This window comes from Cherax quadricarinatus, chromosome 60 (assembly GCF_038502225.1).
Source record: "Cherax quadricarinatus isolate ZL_2023a chromosome 60, ASM3850222v1, whole genome shotgun sequence".
Classification (NCBI taxonomy): Eukaryota; Metazoa; Arthropoda; class Malacostraca; order Decapoda; family Parastacidae; genus Cherax; species Cherax quadricarinatus.
The window spans coordinates 8,821,272-8,837,880 of NC_091351.1; the positions used below are offsets into that span (position 1 = coordinate 8,821,272).

General features: G+C 35.0%; 1 protein-coding gene across 5 annotated transcripts; it reads left to right on the top strand.

The window, feature by feature from the left end:
* Nucleotides 1-316: 316 nt before the first annotated feature.
* LOC128694493 (transmembrane protein 170B) lies at nt 317-13,087 on the top strand. 5 transcript variants are annotated; one of them, XM_053784646.2, is made up of 4 exons: nt 317-397; nt 2,750-2,911; nt 3,213-3,520; nt 5,085-13,087. In XM_053784646.2, the coding sequence occupies exons 3-4, from the start codon at nt 3,225-3,227 to the stop codon at nt 5,278-5,280; spliced, it is 492 nt and encodes a 163-aa protein (XP_053640621.1). In that variant the 5' UTR covers nt 317-397; nt 2,750-2,911; nt 3,213-3,224; the 3' UTR covers nt 5,281-13,087. The 5 variants fall into 5 exon arrangements, with proteins under 5 accessions (XP_053640621.1, XP_053640618.1, XP_053640619.1 ...); XM_053784643.2 differs by having other exon boundaries at nt 320-447; XM_053784642.2 differs by lacking the exon at nt 317-397 and adding an exon at nt 1,821-1,990.
* Nucleotides 13,088-16,609: the final 3,522 nt, after the last annotated feature.

Genomic DNA, 16,609 nt, shown 5'->3' on the forward strand with positions numbered 1-16,609 from the left:
TTTACTTACTTACTCGCTTTACTTACTTTACTTACTTTATTTGCTTTACTTTTACTTACTAGCTCACTTGACTTACTTTTACTTACATTACTTTTACTTAAGCAAATGAAGTCGTCGTACAACAAATCGGATGCAATTTTTTTTAATCTATCTCCAATTCCACCTAATTTACATATCCCAATTTCATCACTTAGTGTTTCCTATCACGTTACGAATCCTACGGCAGTGAAATACGGCCTAAATAACGTAAAATAACGTATAAATACGGTAAAATGAGTGTTTAAATAAGGGTGTTCGTTTCCGTTGGTTGTGGCAACAGTGTTTGTTTATTGACAGGAGAGTGAGGTTAAAATCAGGACAAGATTTTGTTTTTTTCCTTCTCTGGGGAAGAAAATAGGTATTTTCCACTGCAGGTGCTATACCCAGCCACAGAGTGGTTGTCTTCAGGTACGCTAGGTGCCTTCACCAGGTTAATAAGGTGGCGTTTGGGTGTAGTAGTTAGGTGCTCTGTGTGGTTCAGGTGGTCACTAGGAGGAGGTTGTTAGGTGCTCTGTGTGGTTCAGGTGGTCACTAGGAGGAGGTTGTTAGGTGCACCGTGTGGTTCAGGTGGTCACTAGGAGGAGGTTGTTAGGTGCACTGTGTGGTTCAGGTGGTCACTAGGAGGAGGTTGTTAGGTGCACCGTGTGGTTCAGGTGGTCACTAGGAGGAGGTTGTTAGGTGCACTGTGTGGTTCAGGTGGTCACTAGGAGGAGGTTGTTAGGTGCACCGTGTGGTTCAGGTGGTCACTAGGAGGAGGTTGTTAGGTGCACCGTGTGGTTCAGGTGGTCACTAGGAGGAGGTTGTTAGGTGCACTGTGTGGTTCAGGTGGTCACTAGGAGGAGGTTGTTAGGTGCACTGTGTGGTTCAGGTGATCACGAGGAGGAGGTTGTTAGGTGCTCTGTGTGGTTCAGGTGGTCACTAGGAGGAGGTTGTTAGGTGCTCTGTGTGGTTCAGGTGGTCACGAGGAGGAGGAGGTTGTTAGGTGCACTGTGTGGTTCAGGTGGTCACGAGGAGGAGGTTGTTAGGTGCACTGTGTGGTTCAGGTGGTCATGAGGGGTAGTTAGGTGCACCGTGCACTTCAGGTGGTCACAAGGGGTAGTTAGGTGCACTGTGCACTTCAGGTGATCACAAGGGGGTAGTTAGGTGCACAAGGAGGCAAGTTAGGTGTGCACTGCACCTCAGGTAATAACATCTCTCAAGAGAGAGGCACCTGCATGCCATCACAGGGCTCTTGATCCAAAGAATCAGACCTATCCTTCCCCTTGCTTCCCATTCCTCAGGTGCTGTATGGCCCCCTGTGGGTTTAGTGCTCCCCCCTTATTAAAAAAAATTCCGTTGAATTAGATAAGAAACTTAAATCCTATTTAGCAATCCTGGGTTAATAACCAACCATATTTATCCCACCTGGCTTATTAAATGGCTTTGATGGGTTAAATAACCCTCCTGGGTTAATAGGGTTGTCACACTCCCCTTCCTACCGCAGACATGTAAATTAAATAATAATAATAATAATAATAATAATAATAATAATAATAATAATAATTATATTATTATTATATTATTATTATTATATAATTATTATTATATATTATTATTATTATATATTATTATTATTATTATATATTATTATTATTATATATTATTATTATATTATTATTATATATTATTATTATATATTATTATTATTATATATTATTATTATATATTATTATTATTATATATTATTATTATTATATATCATTATTATATAGAAAGCCACTTGTTACGCAGAGCATTTCGGGCAAATTAGGTCAGTTTTGTCCCAGGATGCGACCCACACCAGTCGATTAACACCCAGGTACCCATTGTACACTGATGGGTGAATAGGGACAGCAGGGGTCTTACGGAAACACGTCCCTATTTTTTACAACTGTACCGGAGGAGATTCAAACTCCAGACCTCATTGTGTGAGGTGAGTGCGCTTGCGATTGAGCTGTGGGACACTTTAATGATGGTGAATGCGTTTTCTTCTCTGAGTCGCTTTGGTTGGAGGTGGCTATTGGGATGGCTATGAAAATGTATGTGCTATATTAGGTACAGGAATGCCTCACTGATATGGCGGGTTAGGTTCCAGGCCACCGCCGCAAAGCAAATGGCAACCATTTTTTTTTCTTGCTAGCACACATAAAAGCCTTAAAATATGTTTGTACTATTATTTATTAAGTGCACAGTAGCACTAGGCCTAAAAATGATGCAAAAATCAAATTTTTGTTTTTAAATTGCTGAAGACCATCTTAAGAGCAAGGCATGCACTGTAAATCATAAATATAAATACACAAATAACCCGCACATAGAAAAGAGGAGCTTACAACGACGTTGTGGACCGAAACGTCGTCATAAGCTCCTCTCTTCTATGTGCGGGTTATTTGTGCATTGTTCCAGTCACGGTATTGTGCCTTTTTTTTGTTATTTATAAATACAAATATTTTTAAAAAGTGCCATGTTAGTGAAGTATGCCTGTATATAAACAGTATATGTATATGTTTGCTCTGCCCTCTTTCATGTCAATCAAATTGGAATAGGAATTTTATTCAGTTATAACTAAGTACGTATAGAAGTACGGTAGCAACATCTAATTAAAATTTGGTATGATGGCATTGTACGTGCATATTTTGTTGTTTCTGTTTAATTTAAATTTAAATGTACGATTTAAATTAATAATTCTTTGAAGGTGCTGCCTTGATGTTTGTGATGGGCTCCTGAGGTAGAAGGTATTAGGTAAAAAGACACACGTGCGACTGGTGTGACATTTTATAGCGGCAATGTTTCGCTCTCCACGAGCTTAAACAAGCCAATATTGGCTTAACAAAACTCCTGGAGATCGAGTAAATAAGTAAGTTTATTTCAGTACAGGTCTATATAAGTACAGTTACCATATATAGTGACATGTGTAAATTACTTAGGATAACCCAAAAAGTCAGTGACCTCTTTCTACTGGAGTCCTTGGATTTCCAGATACAGATAAGAAATATTTTTGAGAATAATAAATAAAATAGTCTGATGGTGTCAACATTTCTTGGGTTGGGTTTTTCATATCACTTTATTTTCTGTTGTGCAGTATTGTTAAACTTTTCGATGTATTCAAATAAAACGTGCTCTCTATTGTTTGTTAATTCGACTAATGTTTTTTTCAGATCCTAGAATGCATGAAGAGGACAATGCACCATAAAGGATGGTGTCTAGGTGTGGTACTCTTGAGGGCCATTGCAATATTAGTAATCTGGGGTCCTCTGGTTGGGATTCTCAGAGGTGTGAAGGCTGTCGTTGCTTACAGTACCCAACTTGATACAACATATGCGGAGGGGAACGATCCCAAACCGTTAGAGACTTTCCCAGAATTATGGCAGAGAATATTCCTCTGGGGATTTTTCTCTCTATTATTTATCCATATTGTGTCAGCCATCATTGCATTTTTGATGCTCAGACGACATAAATATGGAAGGTAAGATATAACCTTTGAAAATTCTTAATATTTTTTTTTTTGGCCAAGTTCACAGTATCTTTTATAGTAATTAAGTGTGCATTTATTAAGTCTACAAGAAACCTATATTAGTATTACTGCATTGTGTTACCCATTTGGGTTTCATGCTTGAATTTATTATTATTATTATTATTATTATTATTATTATTATTATTATTATTATGATTATTACTACTATTACTACTACTATTATTGTTACTATTATTATTATTATTACTCCTACTACTACAGTACATTTAAATATTCAGTACCTTTTATATTCAATAACAGGTATACTGTATACTATACAATATACTACATGTAAAGACACAGTATCTGTTCACAATACCTGTGTACTGTACAGCATTATAAAATAAGTTTCATTCAAATCTTAGAGAGTTCCTGTCACCAATTGTGTTAGCTGATTGTATGTTCATGAGACAGACAGAAAGAAAACATAGTACTAGCAATTGTACTGGAGTGCAATATATTTAATACAGTAGTAGGGGGGTGATACTAAAATATTGCCAATACCAATGCCAATACAGCCTCTCCTCACTTAATGACCAAGTTGTGTTCCTAAGAGTAGGTCAGTAAGCGAATTGGTCGTTGAGTGAGGTGCAGTCTGTACTGGTAATGGGTTTGTGTCAAGCATCTTTAGATAATTTTTTAATGTCTCTTTTGCACCATTTATAACATTTTTAGTATATTTTAAAATGTTTATACAGTAGTGTACTGTATACTGTAATAAACAGAATAGAGGAAATCAACTGTAATATACATTACTTAGGTTTGCATATTGGTTGGAGAGCTGGTCGTAACTCTGAGCTGTCGGTAAGCGAGTACATTGCTAAGTGAGGAGAGTCTGTACTGATACTCAGTTTTAGGCTTTAATATACCTATGCCATCAGAATTAGCTGAAAGCAATTCCAACACTCAATTTCAGGCTGATACCTTTAGTGCCATCAAAGTCCACTATTTCCAGTACTGATACTTTGGCACATCCCTGTTTAATAGGCTTCTATGGAACTTGTATATTGCCTTGCAGTTTTACCTTAATCCAGTCAAGTAATCCTTACAAACTTTTACCTTACCTACATTTAGTTTACATACACTTATCTTGACTGTTGTGTGAGTGTATTGATTATTTTCACTCCTGTAATGTTTTCAGTATATGAGGCCTGGTCTTGAAGCAGGGAGTGACAATTTTCTGAATTGTTCACAGAAAACGAGTAGCTTAAGTGGGTGACATGTACTCGTAAGATTTTGCATGAAACTTGTCGATTAATTTATAATGTGTGTACCATTTAGAATAAATAAGTTTAAATGTACTGTATGCATATAAATAAATGGTAATAAAAAATAATAAGAATAACTTTATTGTAGACATGTCCTCATAATGTATTTTACTGTAAAGAAATTGATTGGATTTTACAGACATTAAGTATGTATATTATATGTACTGTGGTTTATGTATTTGAATTAAATGCTAGTTTTTTGTTCAGTGAATGTAGTTTGAAAACTAAAATGTTTGTATTATTTGCAGATTTTCAGCTGCGTGTATTATACTCATTGGAATGTGCACTACATTTACAATGTGTGCGGCTACCAGCGCCGCTGTTGGGTTTGTGTTATACCAAGCCAAGATTTCTTTGCAACCAATTCATGCCATGATTTGCGGTATAGCCCAGACAGCTCTATACATTCTTTTCTCATTTTCACGAGTCATGCCAACCCTATAAGCTCCATGACTTTGAAAAGACCATTTCTTTGAATTTGTAGTAATTTTTGCTTGATACTGGATTATAAAAGAAGTGAGGAATGATATTACATAATTTTTGTTTGATACTGGATTATAAAAGAAGTGTTAAAAGAAGTGATTATTGATATTACATAAGAAAAGGAAGCTTTGAAATATTTATAATGAACTCATATGTAGGTACAACTGATTTGGGTGACAAAAAGATGTACAGTATAATTTTTTTTTTTTTTCTGCATTTACAGTATGTGTGATTAAAGGGCAAGAGTTACATGTGTATATTTTAAGAGGCGATGTTCTTTTCATTCATAATTATATAAAAATTTAACAGGAACTGAAACCCAAATTGTATCATTCAGAGCGAGGAGTAGCAAAGGCTTGATCCTCCATCAGCTAGTCGTGGTCTGGTCTCTGACAGCCAAAACTTAATTTCAATCCATTGTTATTTTTATTCTTATTCTGTCGTAAATATTCTTGAAGTAACAAGAAGTGTTACTGCAGTATATATACCTTCATGGCCTTGTGAAAATACCCAAAAGTGTGTCTTCTGTAAGTAGTTGCAGATTAGATTACATTCCAGTTGAATGCATAGAAATCCATCCATTATTAATCAGTCTTAGAAGGTAGATTGCTCACCAAGAAATATACTTTTTCAAAATATTTTTTTGCTCTCAGTTTTCTCTACTACTTTATTAGTTTTGGAATGCTGTTTTTAAATTTTGCCTGCAACTGATTTTAGATAATTCACGAATTTTTTAACGAGTGCTTAATTTCTGTGTTGTTGACTCGGTTCATTTAAATAAAACAATAACATTTGAACTATCATTGTAAGAGAGGACTTTTTTTTATGATCACTCTGTTTACATATTAATTTATTTATTTATAAGCAATAATTTAAAAAATTTTTGTTAACTTGTACCTGGAAGTATATTATTTGTGTAATTTGAGCCCTTCAGTAATGATATTATAGTAAGTTCCTACATTTATGGTCTGCAACTCCTGGAATTAGGCTCATGGTCTAGGAAGAATGGCAAGGTTATAATTCTTATGTATCTTAGCTTCATTGTGGCCTTTATGTTGCAATATCAAAGTTAACCTTTGCTTTATGCTAAGAGTACTATTCCATAGTGTGGAAGTGTGTCAAACACATTATCAAAGCTTAGTTTAATTTTCCATGCAATGTTTGCCATATTATTTATAGCCATTTTGAGTTTTAATGTAAACTAATTACACTTAATTGATACATCTTTACATGTCAGTGGTCATTGTTAAGGTACCATTATGTTGCTTCTAACCTGAAATTATTCCCTCAAAGAATTTCCAGCAAACATTTATAAACAAAATCTTAGTTACTACTATAAGTTTTCATTATTCAGTAAGAATTTTTTCTACATTTTTGCAGTTATGGGGGTAGGTATTGTTTGTCAATGGTTTTTGTGGCTGTGCTGTAAGTAAATGTGGGTACTATGCCCTAATATCAGAGAATGTGTAGTGTCTATATCTTTTCAGAGTTTTGGCTTATGTTTCTTTATACTGATAAAATTAATATTGACTAGATTTTTGTGGAAGTTTTTGCCATAATGTGATATGTCATAAAGCTTGATATTCCCCCCTTTTTTTTAAACTTTCGACAACTAGAGAATAATGTATTTTTTTATAATAAAGATAGTTTTATGATTTAACTATTTCATTATAAAGCAAAGTTGTACTCAGCAGGTCTGAGAAATATTTGCATATAATACACTGTATTTGAAAGGAAGAAAACAATCGTCATTGCTTTCTAGCTGCATTTCCTGGAGGAAACAAACTGGGGCTCAATACTGACCCGCTGTACTACGGAACTAATAGAATGAATGAGAAATTTAATCAGTGAAGAATCTTATTAGGTAAGAATGCATGAGAGTAGACTGGTGTGTTGGAAAGCATAGGCCTGGGAAAAATACTGAAAAAATGTCTACTGTTAAGCTGATAATGCATTACAAAACCATCCTGAGCTCCCTGTTAGCATTAAAATAATCAATACCATCAAATGTTGTACACTGAGGCAGAGTCAGAACATTTACAGTGTTAACTTGAGTTTTTTAACCATAAGTTAAAAAAATTATGTGATTGATTTTCATGGTCATTATAGAATAACAAAATCAGTGAATTAATTGCTGCAGTAAATTTTCTTGAAGTTACAAATAATAATTGTATTAGAAGCAGACATACAATAATATTCGGTTTATGTTTTTGTTGAGATTTTTTTAATTGTTAACCCTTTGACTGTCGCAACCCCCAATCCTGAGGTGTCTCCTGGTGTCGCAAAATTTAAAAAAAAAAAAAAAAAATTTTCTTATGAAATGATAGAGAATCTTTTCCCGATTGTAATGACACCAAAAAAACGAAATTTGATGGAAAACTGACGGAATTATGCTCTCGCGAAGTTAGCGACTTCGGCGCTGTTTACAAATCGGCGATTTCGCCCACTTTGAGCCCTATTTTCGGCTAATTCCATTGTTCTAGTTGCCCAAACTCATAGCTATTTCTTTAGAACTCCATTTTTTCTATCGATTGAGTACAAGAAACTGCCCATTTACCGATTTCAACTACCTAATAATGTGGTCAGAAATTTGCAATTTGGCCAATTTCACGAAAACTAAAAAATATAATAATTTCAAAATAAGGTCCAGAATGAACAATGCAGACATTCCTGGCTCTAAAATAACATTTTCTTTGCTCATCAGTCATGTCTCCAGGCCCCTCTGATATTACTCTTGCTTTCTATTTTGAATTTTTATTCAAGCAAAAAATAGAAGACTTACTATTATGCAGACTACTGCAATACTGTAATATTTGTATAAATAACATCAACCCATTCATGACTGCATATTAGAATGGCTAGTTGGACATTTATTGGACAATGGCATCATTTGTTTACTTTTGAACATTGGCAAAAATCAAACATTTCCCCTACTTTGAGCTCCATTTCTAGGTTCTTTTTATAGTAAAATCAATCAAAGTCACCTCTATTTCTATAACATGTTTTCCATTCTATCAAATGAGACCAAGAAAACGAGAATACAACCATAAATACTATACGAAAATAGACCACAAAGTCGGCATTTTAATTAAAAAAAAACGGTCGGAGTTTTTTTTTCTCATTATGCACTGCGTGCTCCAGGATTTTTTTTATATGGTGTATACTGACCACACAGACCCATTCTCTCACATGTGGGCCTACCAGCTTTCTCCTGCTTGATTTGAAGCCGCTAGAATTTATGAGTATATATACGTCAAACACAGTACCTCGTAAGATGTATATATACGGCCGCGACAGTCAAAGGGTTAGATATTAGGCTGAGATAGGAAGAAAAACTTTCAAAATTATTCTAAATAATAAATAAACAGTTCCCCAAAGAAGAGGGCATTTGTACTGGAATGACATACAAGGTACAATCACTAACCAAAAAAAAATATGGATTTTTTTATATATATATTTTTTTTGAACACACCAGCTGTCTCCCACTGAGGCAGGGTGACCTAAAAAGAAAAACAAAAGTTTTTCTTTTTTTACATTTAGTAATTTTTATACTTATACAGAACATATATTAAAAAAATAATTTTGTGCCAAAAATTGCCTTATCTATTACTTTAGGAAGTTAGAAGAATTTTCTTCTGTGCAATATTCTGTATTGCAAAAGTAACAATAAATGCATCTCTTATTTTTGGCTCTTTTCATTATTGTCTTCAGATCAAAAAACTATTATAAATTCATTGTCCACTTCTAAAAAATATATCAATATCGAATATTGTACCCAGACCTCGCCACTGTATTTGTAAACGCACAAGGATCAGACCTCCATGAGCCTTCATTATATTAATGTGACAGTAATAATAATAATGTGAACCCTAATTACACACCTCAAAACTTAGACAATTATATTTTCACTGCCTTTGCTGTCTGATCTTGGCAATTTTCGTTATACAATTTCACTTGTTAAATTATACCCAATTACTGCATCATGAGATTTACTAATTTATATTTGTTGGCATTCTGATGATAAGCCGAATGTATACAAATTTTGGCAAAATAAGCCCTCCCACCCATTTTTAAATCTTTGTTCACTTAGTAAATATCAAGTTGGTACCTGGGTGCCCTAGTCAGCTATTGTTTGGTGATATTTCAGTCGTCAAGACAACTATTGTGTGCCCTATGCTGGAAGATGGTCAGAAACCTGGCTTGGCAGGCCTCTATAAACCAAGGACTTGACGTCTCTGACAGAGATATATTAAAAGTGTTCATATATTGCCTATTATATCCAAACTTTTTCACTCTGTATATTTCTAGGTCTTCAATTTATGGTAAATTAAATCCAGCTCAGTCTAGTCATAGCCACTTATAAATGGGACACAGTGTTCCCATCTAACTCATACTCTTTATTCCTTGCTTTGTCATGGAATACAGTACATCATAAGTAAACACACTTTTATAAATTCATAATATCCTGCTTCAGGTGTAGTAATATAACTTTAATGAATACTTTACCTAGTAAAAGTAAATATTTATATGCTAGCTTGTTTAGGAATTTCTAAAAGGGATCCTCAATACAGTGCGTATCAATTTTTTTTTCATCCACGTGAAGAGAAAATACTATAAAATACTAACACAGTGTTAAGAGACAAACACGTTGTATAATGTTATTCTTTATTTACGATGTTTCACCCATACAGTGGATAACTTTATAAAGCCCATTGTGTGTTGGTAAAATGTTGTAAATACAGGATTACAATCTATTGCATTTGTGTGCTGTCCAAGGTTTCCATATAACTTAAAAACACTGCTTCTGATCGGCTTCAAACTCTCAACGCTGGTGCATCTCGTTAGATTTTTATTGGACTGTTTACCTACCAATTTACAAATTTTCAAAATGAAACTAGAATAGCAGTTGCTTTATGATACCACGATATTGCCTCTTCTTATTGGCTTCACACATTCAGTGCTGGTGCATTCTGCTCAAAGGAAGGCTTGCATTGGTATATTGGCTTCCTTGCAGTGACTTCAAAATGTATTTTCTGATTGGCTTCAAACTTCTAATGCTGTTGTATCATACTTTAGGCTGTATAGGTACCAGTCTGCCAATTTTTATTGAAAAAGATTGGAAATTGGTTTCCATGCCATTATATGAGATGCCTTTTTTACATCATCTTCAGATTTTCAACATTGGCATATCTTGCATAAAGGAAGGGTTGGATTTTTTGACCAATTTGCCAGATACTTTTTAAAAAAATGGGTATCATACCCTCCTGATGTCCTAAGGAATTAAGGGCATCAAACTGAAAAATTATGGTAGGGATTTGACTTAGCACATCACTAAAAGATGAGGATGTTTTGTTTGCCAGGAGAACGGGAGAAACTTTCTCTTGACTTGGGTACTAGTTATGGGAAGACTTTCTTTGTGGAGGTTTTAGGTCATTTGAGTAGGACGCTCCACTGACTTTAAAGTTAAATTTGTAGTATGTGACTTAAAGTCTACTAAAAATCATTATAGTACAGTATATCTATTGGTGAGTAATATTTTATATACTTTGTATAAACAACTTAAGAGTTGTGATTTTCATTGCTATCATTTTTTACATCTTCTAGTTCTTGTTCTAACATAATTCTTAAATATTTCTGATATATAATACATAGTGAATTATATTAGGCAGTGCATGAGCAATATGTAGCATAGGATTCATGCATACAAGGTTATCATATAGGACATTTCTATATTTATATATATAGTATATATATAAACTATTTAGCAGTAATTGCTTATGAATGTGAGAAAAATATTGAGGATATGAGCATTTGGGTCACAAAGCAGTTACTGTGTAATGCCAAAGAAAGTACAGATATTGACATAATAAACTAGCTCATACCTAATATTCATAACACAGTCATATAGAATATTTGTATTGTTATGTTTTCTTTTTGACCAGTGCAAAGGCCTGGCACTGCCCAAGTAAACACTGGAATCAAAGGTGGCAGTTGTTGAAATTAATTACAAATCCTGGATGCAGCGACAGCACCAAGGGAGAGCTTGGGGGGGCTTCAGCCCCTCTGTAAGTTCACTTATCCTTGAAAGCCCCCCAATAGTAATAATAATAATAATAATAGCTTTCCCTTCCAACAAGATATCCACCCGTAAGCCTCCCCAGTATAGAACTTTGGGTGCCATCCCTGCCTAGGTAACCTTAGTTCATACGAATAAAGATCGTAATACTCTGGCATGACCAGTTCACTATTAGTTCACAATGTACATGAATGGCATGCAATACTGACAAGATGAAAATCAGATACATGTGCAACATCTGGGTATCTTTATTGTAGACATTTTGCCATCCAGTGACTTTATCAATACAAATTCAAGGACCTAATTGGAAGACAGTAGAACTATATATAAAAGATGAGGTAATCATTACCTCAGCCTAGGAGTTGGTGAAGAGCACTGTGGTGGTCTTCACCAGTTCACAATTTGGAGGGAAAAACTTTAATTTTTTGGTCCATCTTTAGCTCTTATTAAGCTGTGATGTGGTATTGCTCCAGGATAGACCAAAATGTCATCTAAGGTTTCCTTTCCAGAGTGTGTTAATAGTAAATGACCTTGATTAGGTTTGAAGTTGATATTACTAGTTACCTCCTTGAAAGATGCATCTTTGCGTAGATAAATGCTCCATCCAGTTTAGGCGACTTTTTAAATTATTAACATACGTGGTGGATGAGTGAGGGTGGGACATTGATACTTTCTTGGAAAGGAGGTAGTAATTCATCATTTCATATTTTTCTAACTTACCTAAATCTCATATTTAATCATGGGGCCAAATGAAAAAGCCACACAATGTTTGGCTAGGTTGACTTTAGAGGTTTCTGAATATATATATTAAAAATAGACATACAAGCACAGATATATACACACACAATATTGATTAACTACTGAAGACTGGATATCCTTAACGTAAGTTGCAGGAGAACAGAAAGATGGGAGGATTGCATTTAGACATAAAATTCATAGTCCCTTTTGAAAAATTAAATTGGATATTGCATTATATAGGTGTGAATAACAAATTTTTGCACTTCATCAAAGGTTTTGTTTGGGAGATAAATACAAACAATGTAGACCAAATGGGATTAACACTGACATACAATATAAGGAACACTGACATTTATTTTAGTGAAGTATGCTGATGTAGAACATGAAGTCTAAAATAATTGATACTATCCTCTTTGAAATAAATTTTTATTGATAATATTTGGAAGCACAATGCATGTATTTTTTCTTTGCTTAATAGATGGAGCAAAAGTAATGTCAGCAGACCAAAAAAGAAGGGATTAGAGGTGAATTTTTAACTGAAAAGATGATGTTCTTGTGTCTTATAAAATGGAAATACCAGGTATGGCAGTTGTAAATACTCATTGCTTCCCATTCTATACAACAATACTCATATCTCGCTTCATCTCTTGGTGACGACCACTTTAGCTTAACCTGTCTGTGCTTGTGTCGCAGCAGCTGATAGCTTCTATATAACCAGTTACTCTGAGCGATAGTGCAAGTGTCTCGGTTGAAGGACAATGTAAATTCAATGCAGGAATTTGTTTTTGGTGATATCAGTTCATTTAGATTGTAATGATGTGTAAATAGAACATTGTAAGTATTGTAAGTAAAGTTGAAGGTTTTATTTTTTGGATATTACAGTAAGATGACATAATTAATGCATCAGTCAATGGATCTGATTTTTTGTAATGTGACAATATGCATTCCTATATATATGTATGTATGTATATAAATATATATATATATATATATATATATATATATATATATATATATATATATATATATATATATATATATATATATATATACATATATATATATATATATATATATATATATATATATATATATATATATATATATATATATATATATATGTATATATATATATATATATATATATATATTATATATATATATATATATATATATATATATATATATATATATATATATATACATATATATATATATATATATATATATATATATATATATATATATATATATATATCTATATATATATATATGTATATATATATAATATATATATATTATATATATATATATATGTATATATATATAGTATATATATATATATATACAGTGGACCCCCGCATAACGATGGCATCACATAGCGATTATTTCGCATACCGCTTACTTTAATTGCAAAAATTTTGCCTCACATACCGCTTAAAAACCCGCTTACCGATTTTCGTCCGAGACGCGTCCAATGTGCGGCCTGAGCCACGCTCACATGTTCCGCCGGTGGCATTGTTTACCAGCCAGCCTCCGCGGTAACATCCAAGCATACAATCGGAATATTTCGTATTATTACAGTGTTTTCGGTGCTTTTTCTGGAAAATAAGTGACCATGGGCCCCAAGAAAGCTTCTAGTGCCAACCCTACAGCAATAAGGGTGAGAATTACAATAGAGATGAAGAAAAAGATCATTGATAAGTATGAAAGTGGAGTGCATGTCTCCGAGCTGGCCAGGTTGTATAATAAACCCCACTCAACCATCGCTACTATTGGTGGTACAGCTGCTGCTGCTGCTGCACTGTCAGCTGCTGCTGCTGCTGCACTGTCAGCTGCTGCTGCTGCTGTAGCACCGTTGTTGGTGTGGCTTATTGAGAATACCAAGAAACAATTAACCCCAGAGGATTTGCCACCCAGGATAACCCAAAAAAGTCAGTGTCATCGAAGACTGTCTAACTTATTTCCATTGGGGTCCTTAATCTTGTCTCCCAGGATGCAACCCACACAAGTCGACTAACACCCAGGTGAACAGGGAAAAATGCCTGGAACTAGTGCTCATATTGGTGAATTTAAAGCCAGCAAAGGTTGGTTTGAGAGATTTAAGAATTGTAGTGGCATACACAGTGTGATAAGGCCTGTTCTGGAAGAAAATGCCAAACAGGACCTACAGTACTCAGGAGGAAAAGGCACTCCCAGGACACAGTGTCTCATCAGTCATTGCTGCATCTTCAATAAAGGTAAGTGTCATTTATTCTTCATTTAGTAGACTAGTACATGCACAATATATACTGTGCATGTACTACTCTACTATTGTGCATGTATCCTTCTCTTTGTGTGTGGGAAAATGTATATTTCATGTGGTAAAATTTTTTTTTTCATACTTTTGGGTGTCTTGCATGGATTAATTTGATTTCCATTATTTCTTATGGGGAAAATTCATTCACATAGCGATTATTTCGCATAACAATTACCCCTCTTGCACGGATTAAAATCGTTAACCGGGGGTCCACTGTATATATATATATATATATATATAGATATATATATATATATATATATATATATATATATATATATATATATATATATATATATATATATATATTTTCTTTTTCAACAAGTCGGCCGTCTCCCACTGAGGCAGGGTGACCCAAAAATGAAAGAAAATCCCCAAAAAGAAAATACTTTCATCATCATTCAACACTTTCACCACACTCACACATTATCACTGTTTTTGCAGAGGTGCTCAGAATACAACAGTTTAGAAGCATACACATATAAAGATACACAACATATCCCTCCAAACTGCCAATATCCCAAACCCCTCCTTTAAAGTGCAGGCATTGTACTTCCCATTTCCAGGACTCAAGTCCGACTATATGAAAATAACCGGTTTCCCTGAATCCCTTCACTAAATATTACCCTGCTCACACTCCAACAGATCGTCAGGTCCCAAGTACCATTCGTCTCCATTCACTCCTATCTAACACGCTCATGCACGCTTGCTGGAAGTCCAAGCCCTTTGCCCACAAAACCTATTTTACCCCCTCTCTCCAACCCTTTCGAGGACGACCCCTACCCCGCCTTCCTTCCCCTATAGATTTACATGCTTTCCATGTCATTCTACTTTGATCCATTCTCTCTAAATGACCAAACCACCTCAACAACCCCTCTTATGCCCTCTGACTAATACTTTTATTAACTCCACACCTTTTCCTAATTTCCACACTCCGAATTTTCTGCATAATATTTACACCACACATTGCCCTTAAACAGGACATCTCCACTGCCTCCAACCGTCTCCTCGCTGCTGCATTTACCACCCAAGCTTCACACCCATATAAGAGTGTTGGTACTACTGTACTTTCATACATTCCCTTCTTTGCCTCCATAGATAATGTTTTTTGCCTCCACATATACCTCAACGCACCACTCACCTTTTTTCCCTCATCAATTCTATGATTAACCTCATCCTTCATAAATCCATCTGCTGACACGTCAACTCCCATATATATATATATATATATATATATATATACAGTGGACCCCCGGTTAACGATTTTAATCCGTGCAAGAGGGCTCATCGTTATGCGAAATAATCGTTATGCGAATGAATTTTCCCCATAAGAAATAATGGAAATAAAATTAATCCGTGCAAGACGCCCAAAAGTATGAAAAAAATTTTTTTTTACCACATGAAATGTTAATTTTAATACACACAAACTGAAAAAGGCATGCACAATTACATGACACTTACTTTTATTGAAGATCTGGTGATGATTGATGGGATGGGAGGAGGGGAGAGCATTATCTTCTTACTGTTTAGAAGGGGAATCCCCTTCCATTAGGACTTGAGGTAGCAAGTCCTTTTCTGGGGTTACTTCCCTTCTTCTTTTAATGCCACTAGGACCAGCTTGAGAGTCACTGGACCTCTGTCGCACAACAAATCTGTCCATAGAGCTCTGTACCTCCCGTTCCTTCAAGACTTTCCTAAAATGGGCCATAACATTGTCATTGAAATAGTCACAAGCACGGCTTGCAACAGCTGTGTCAGGGTGATTTTCATCTGTAAAGGTTTGCAGTTCAACCCACTCTGCACACATTTCCTTAATCTTTGAAGTAGGCACAATGGATTCCACAACTGGCATAGGCTTCTCAGGGTTAGCCCCAAACCCTTCAAAATCTTTCTTAATTTCCATACTAATTCTCACCCTTTTTACCACAGGGTTGGCACTAGAAGCTTTCTTGGGGCCCATGGTCACTTATTTTCCAGAAACAGCACCGAAAATACTGTAATAATACGAAATATTCCGAGTGTATGCTTGGATGTTACCGCGGAGGCTGGCTGGTAAACAATGGGACGGAGCGGCACATGTGAGGCTGGCTGAGGGCACATTGGACGCGTCTCGGACGAAAATCGGTATGCGGGTTTTTAATCGGTATGCGCGGCAAAAATTTTGCGATAAAAGTAAT

What these genes read in the sequence shown, in the direction of transcription:
- LOC128694493 (XM_053784646.2), top strand. Translation starts at nt 3,225, where the DNA reads ATGAAGAGGACAATGCACCATAAAGGATGGTGTCTAGGTGTGGTACTC. An exon ending in AGACGACATAAATATGGAAG is followed by an intron (nt 3,521 to 5,084) that starts GTAAGATATAAC and finishes TATTATTTGCAG; the next exon opens with ATTTTCAGCTGCGTGTATTA.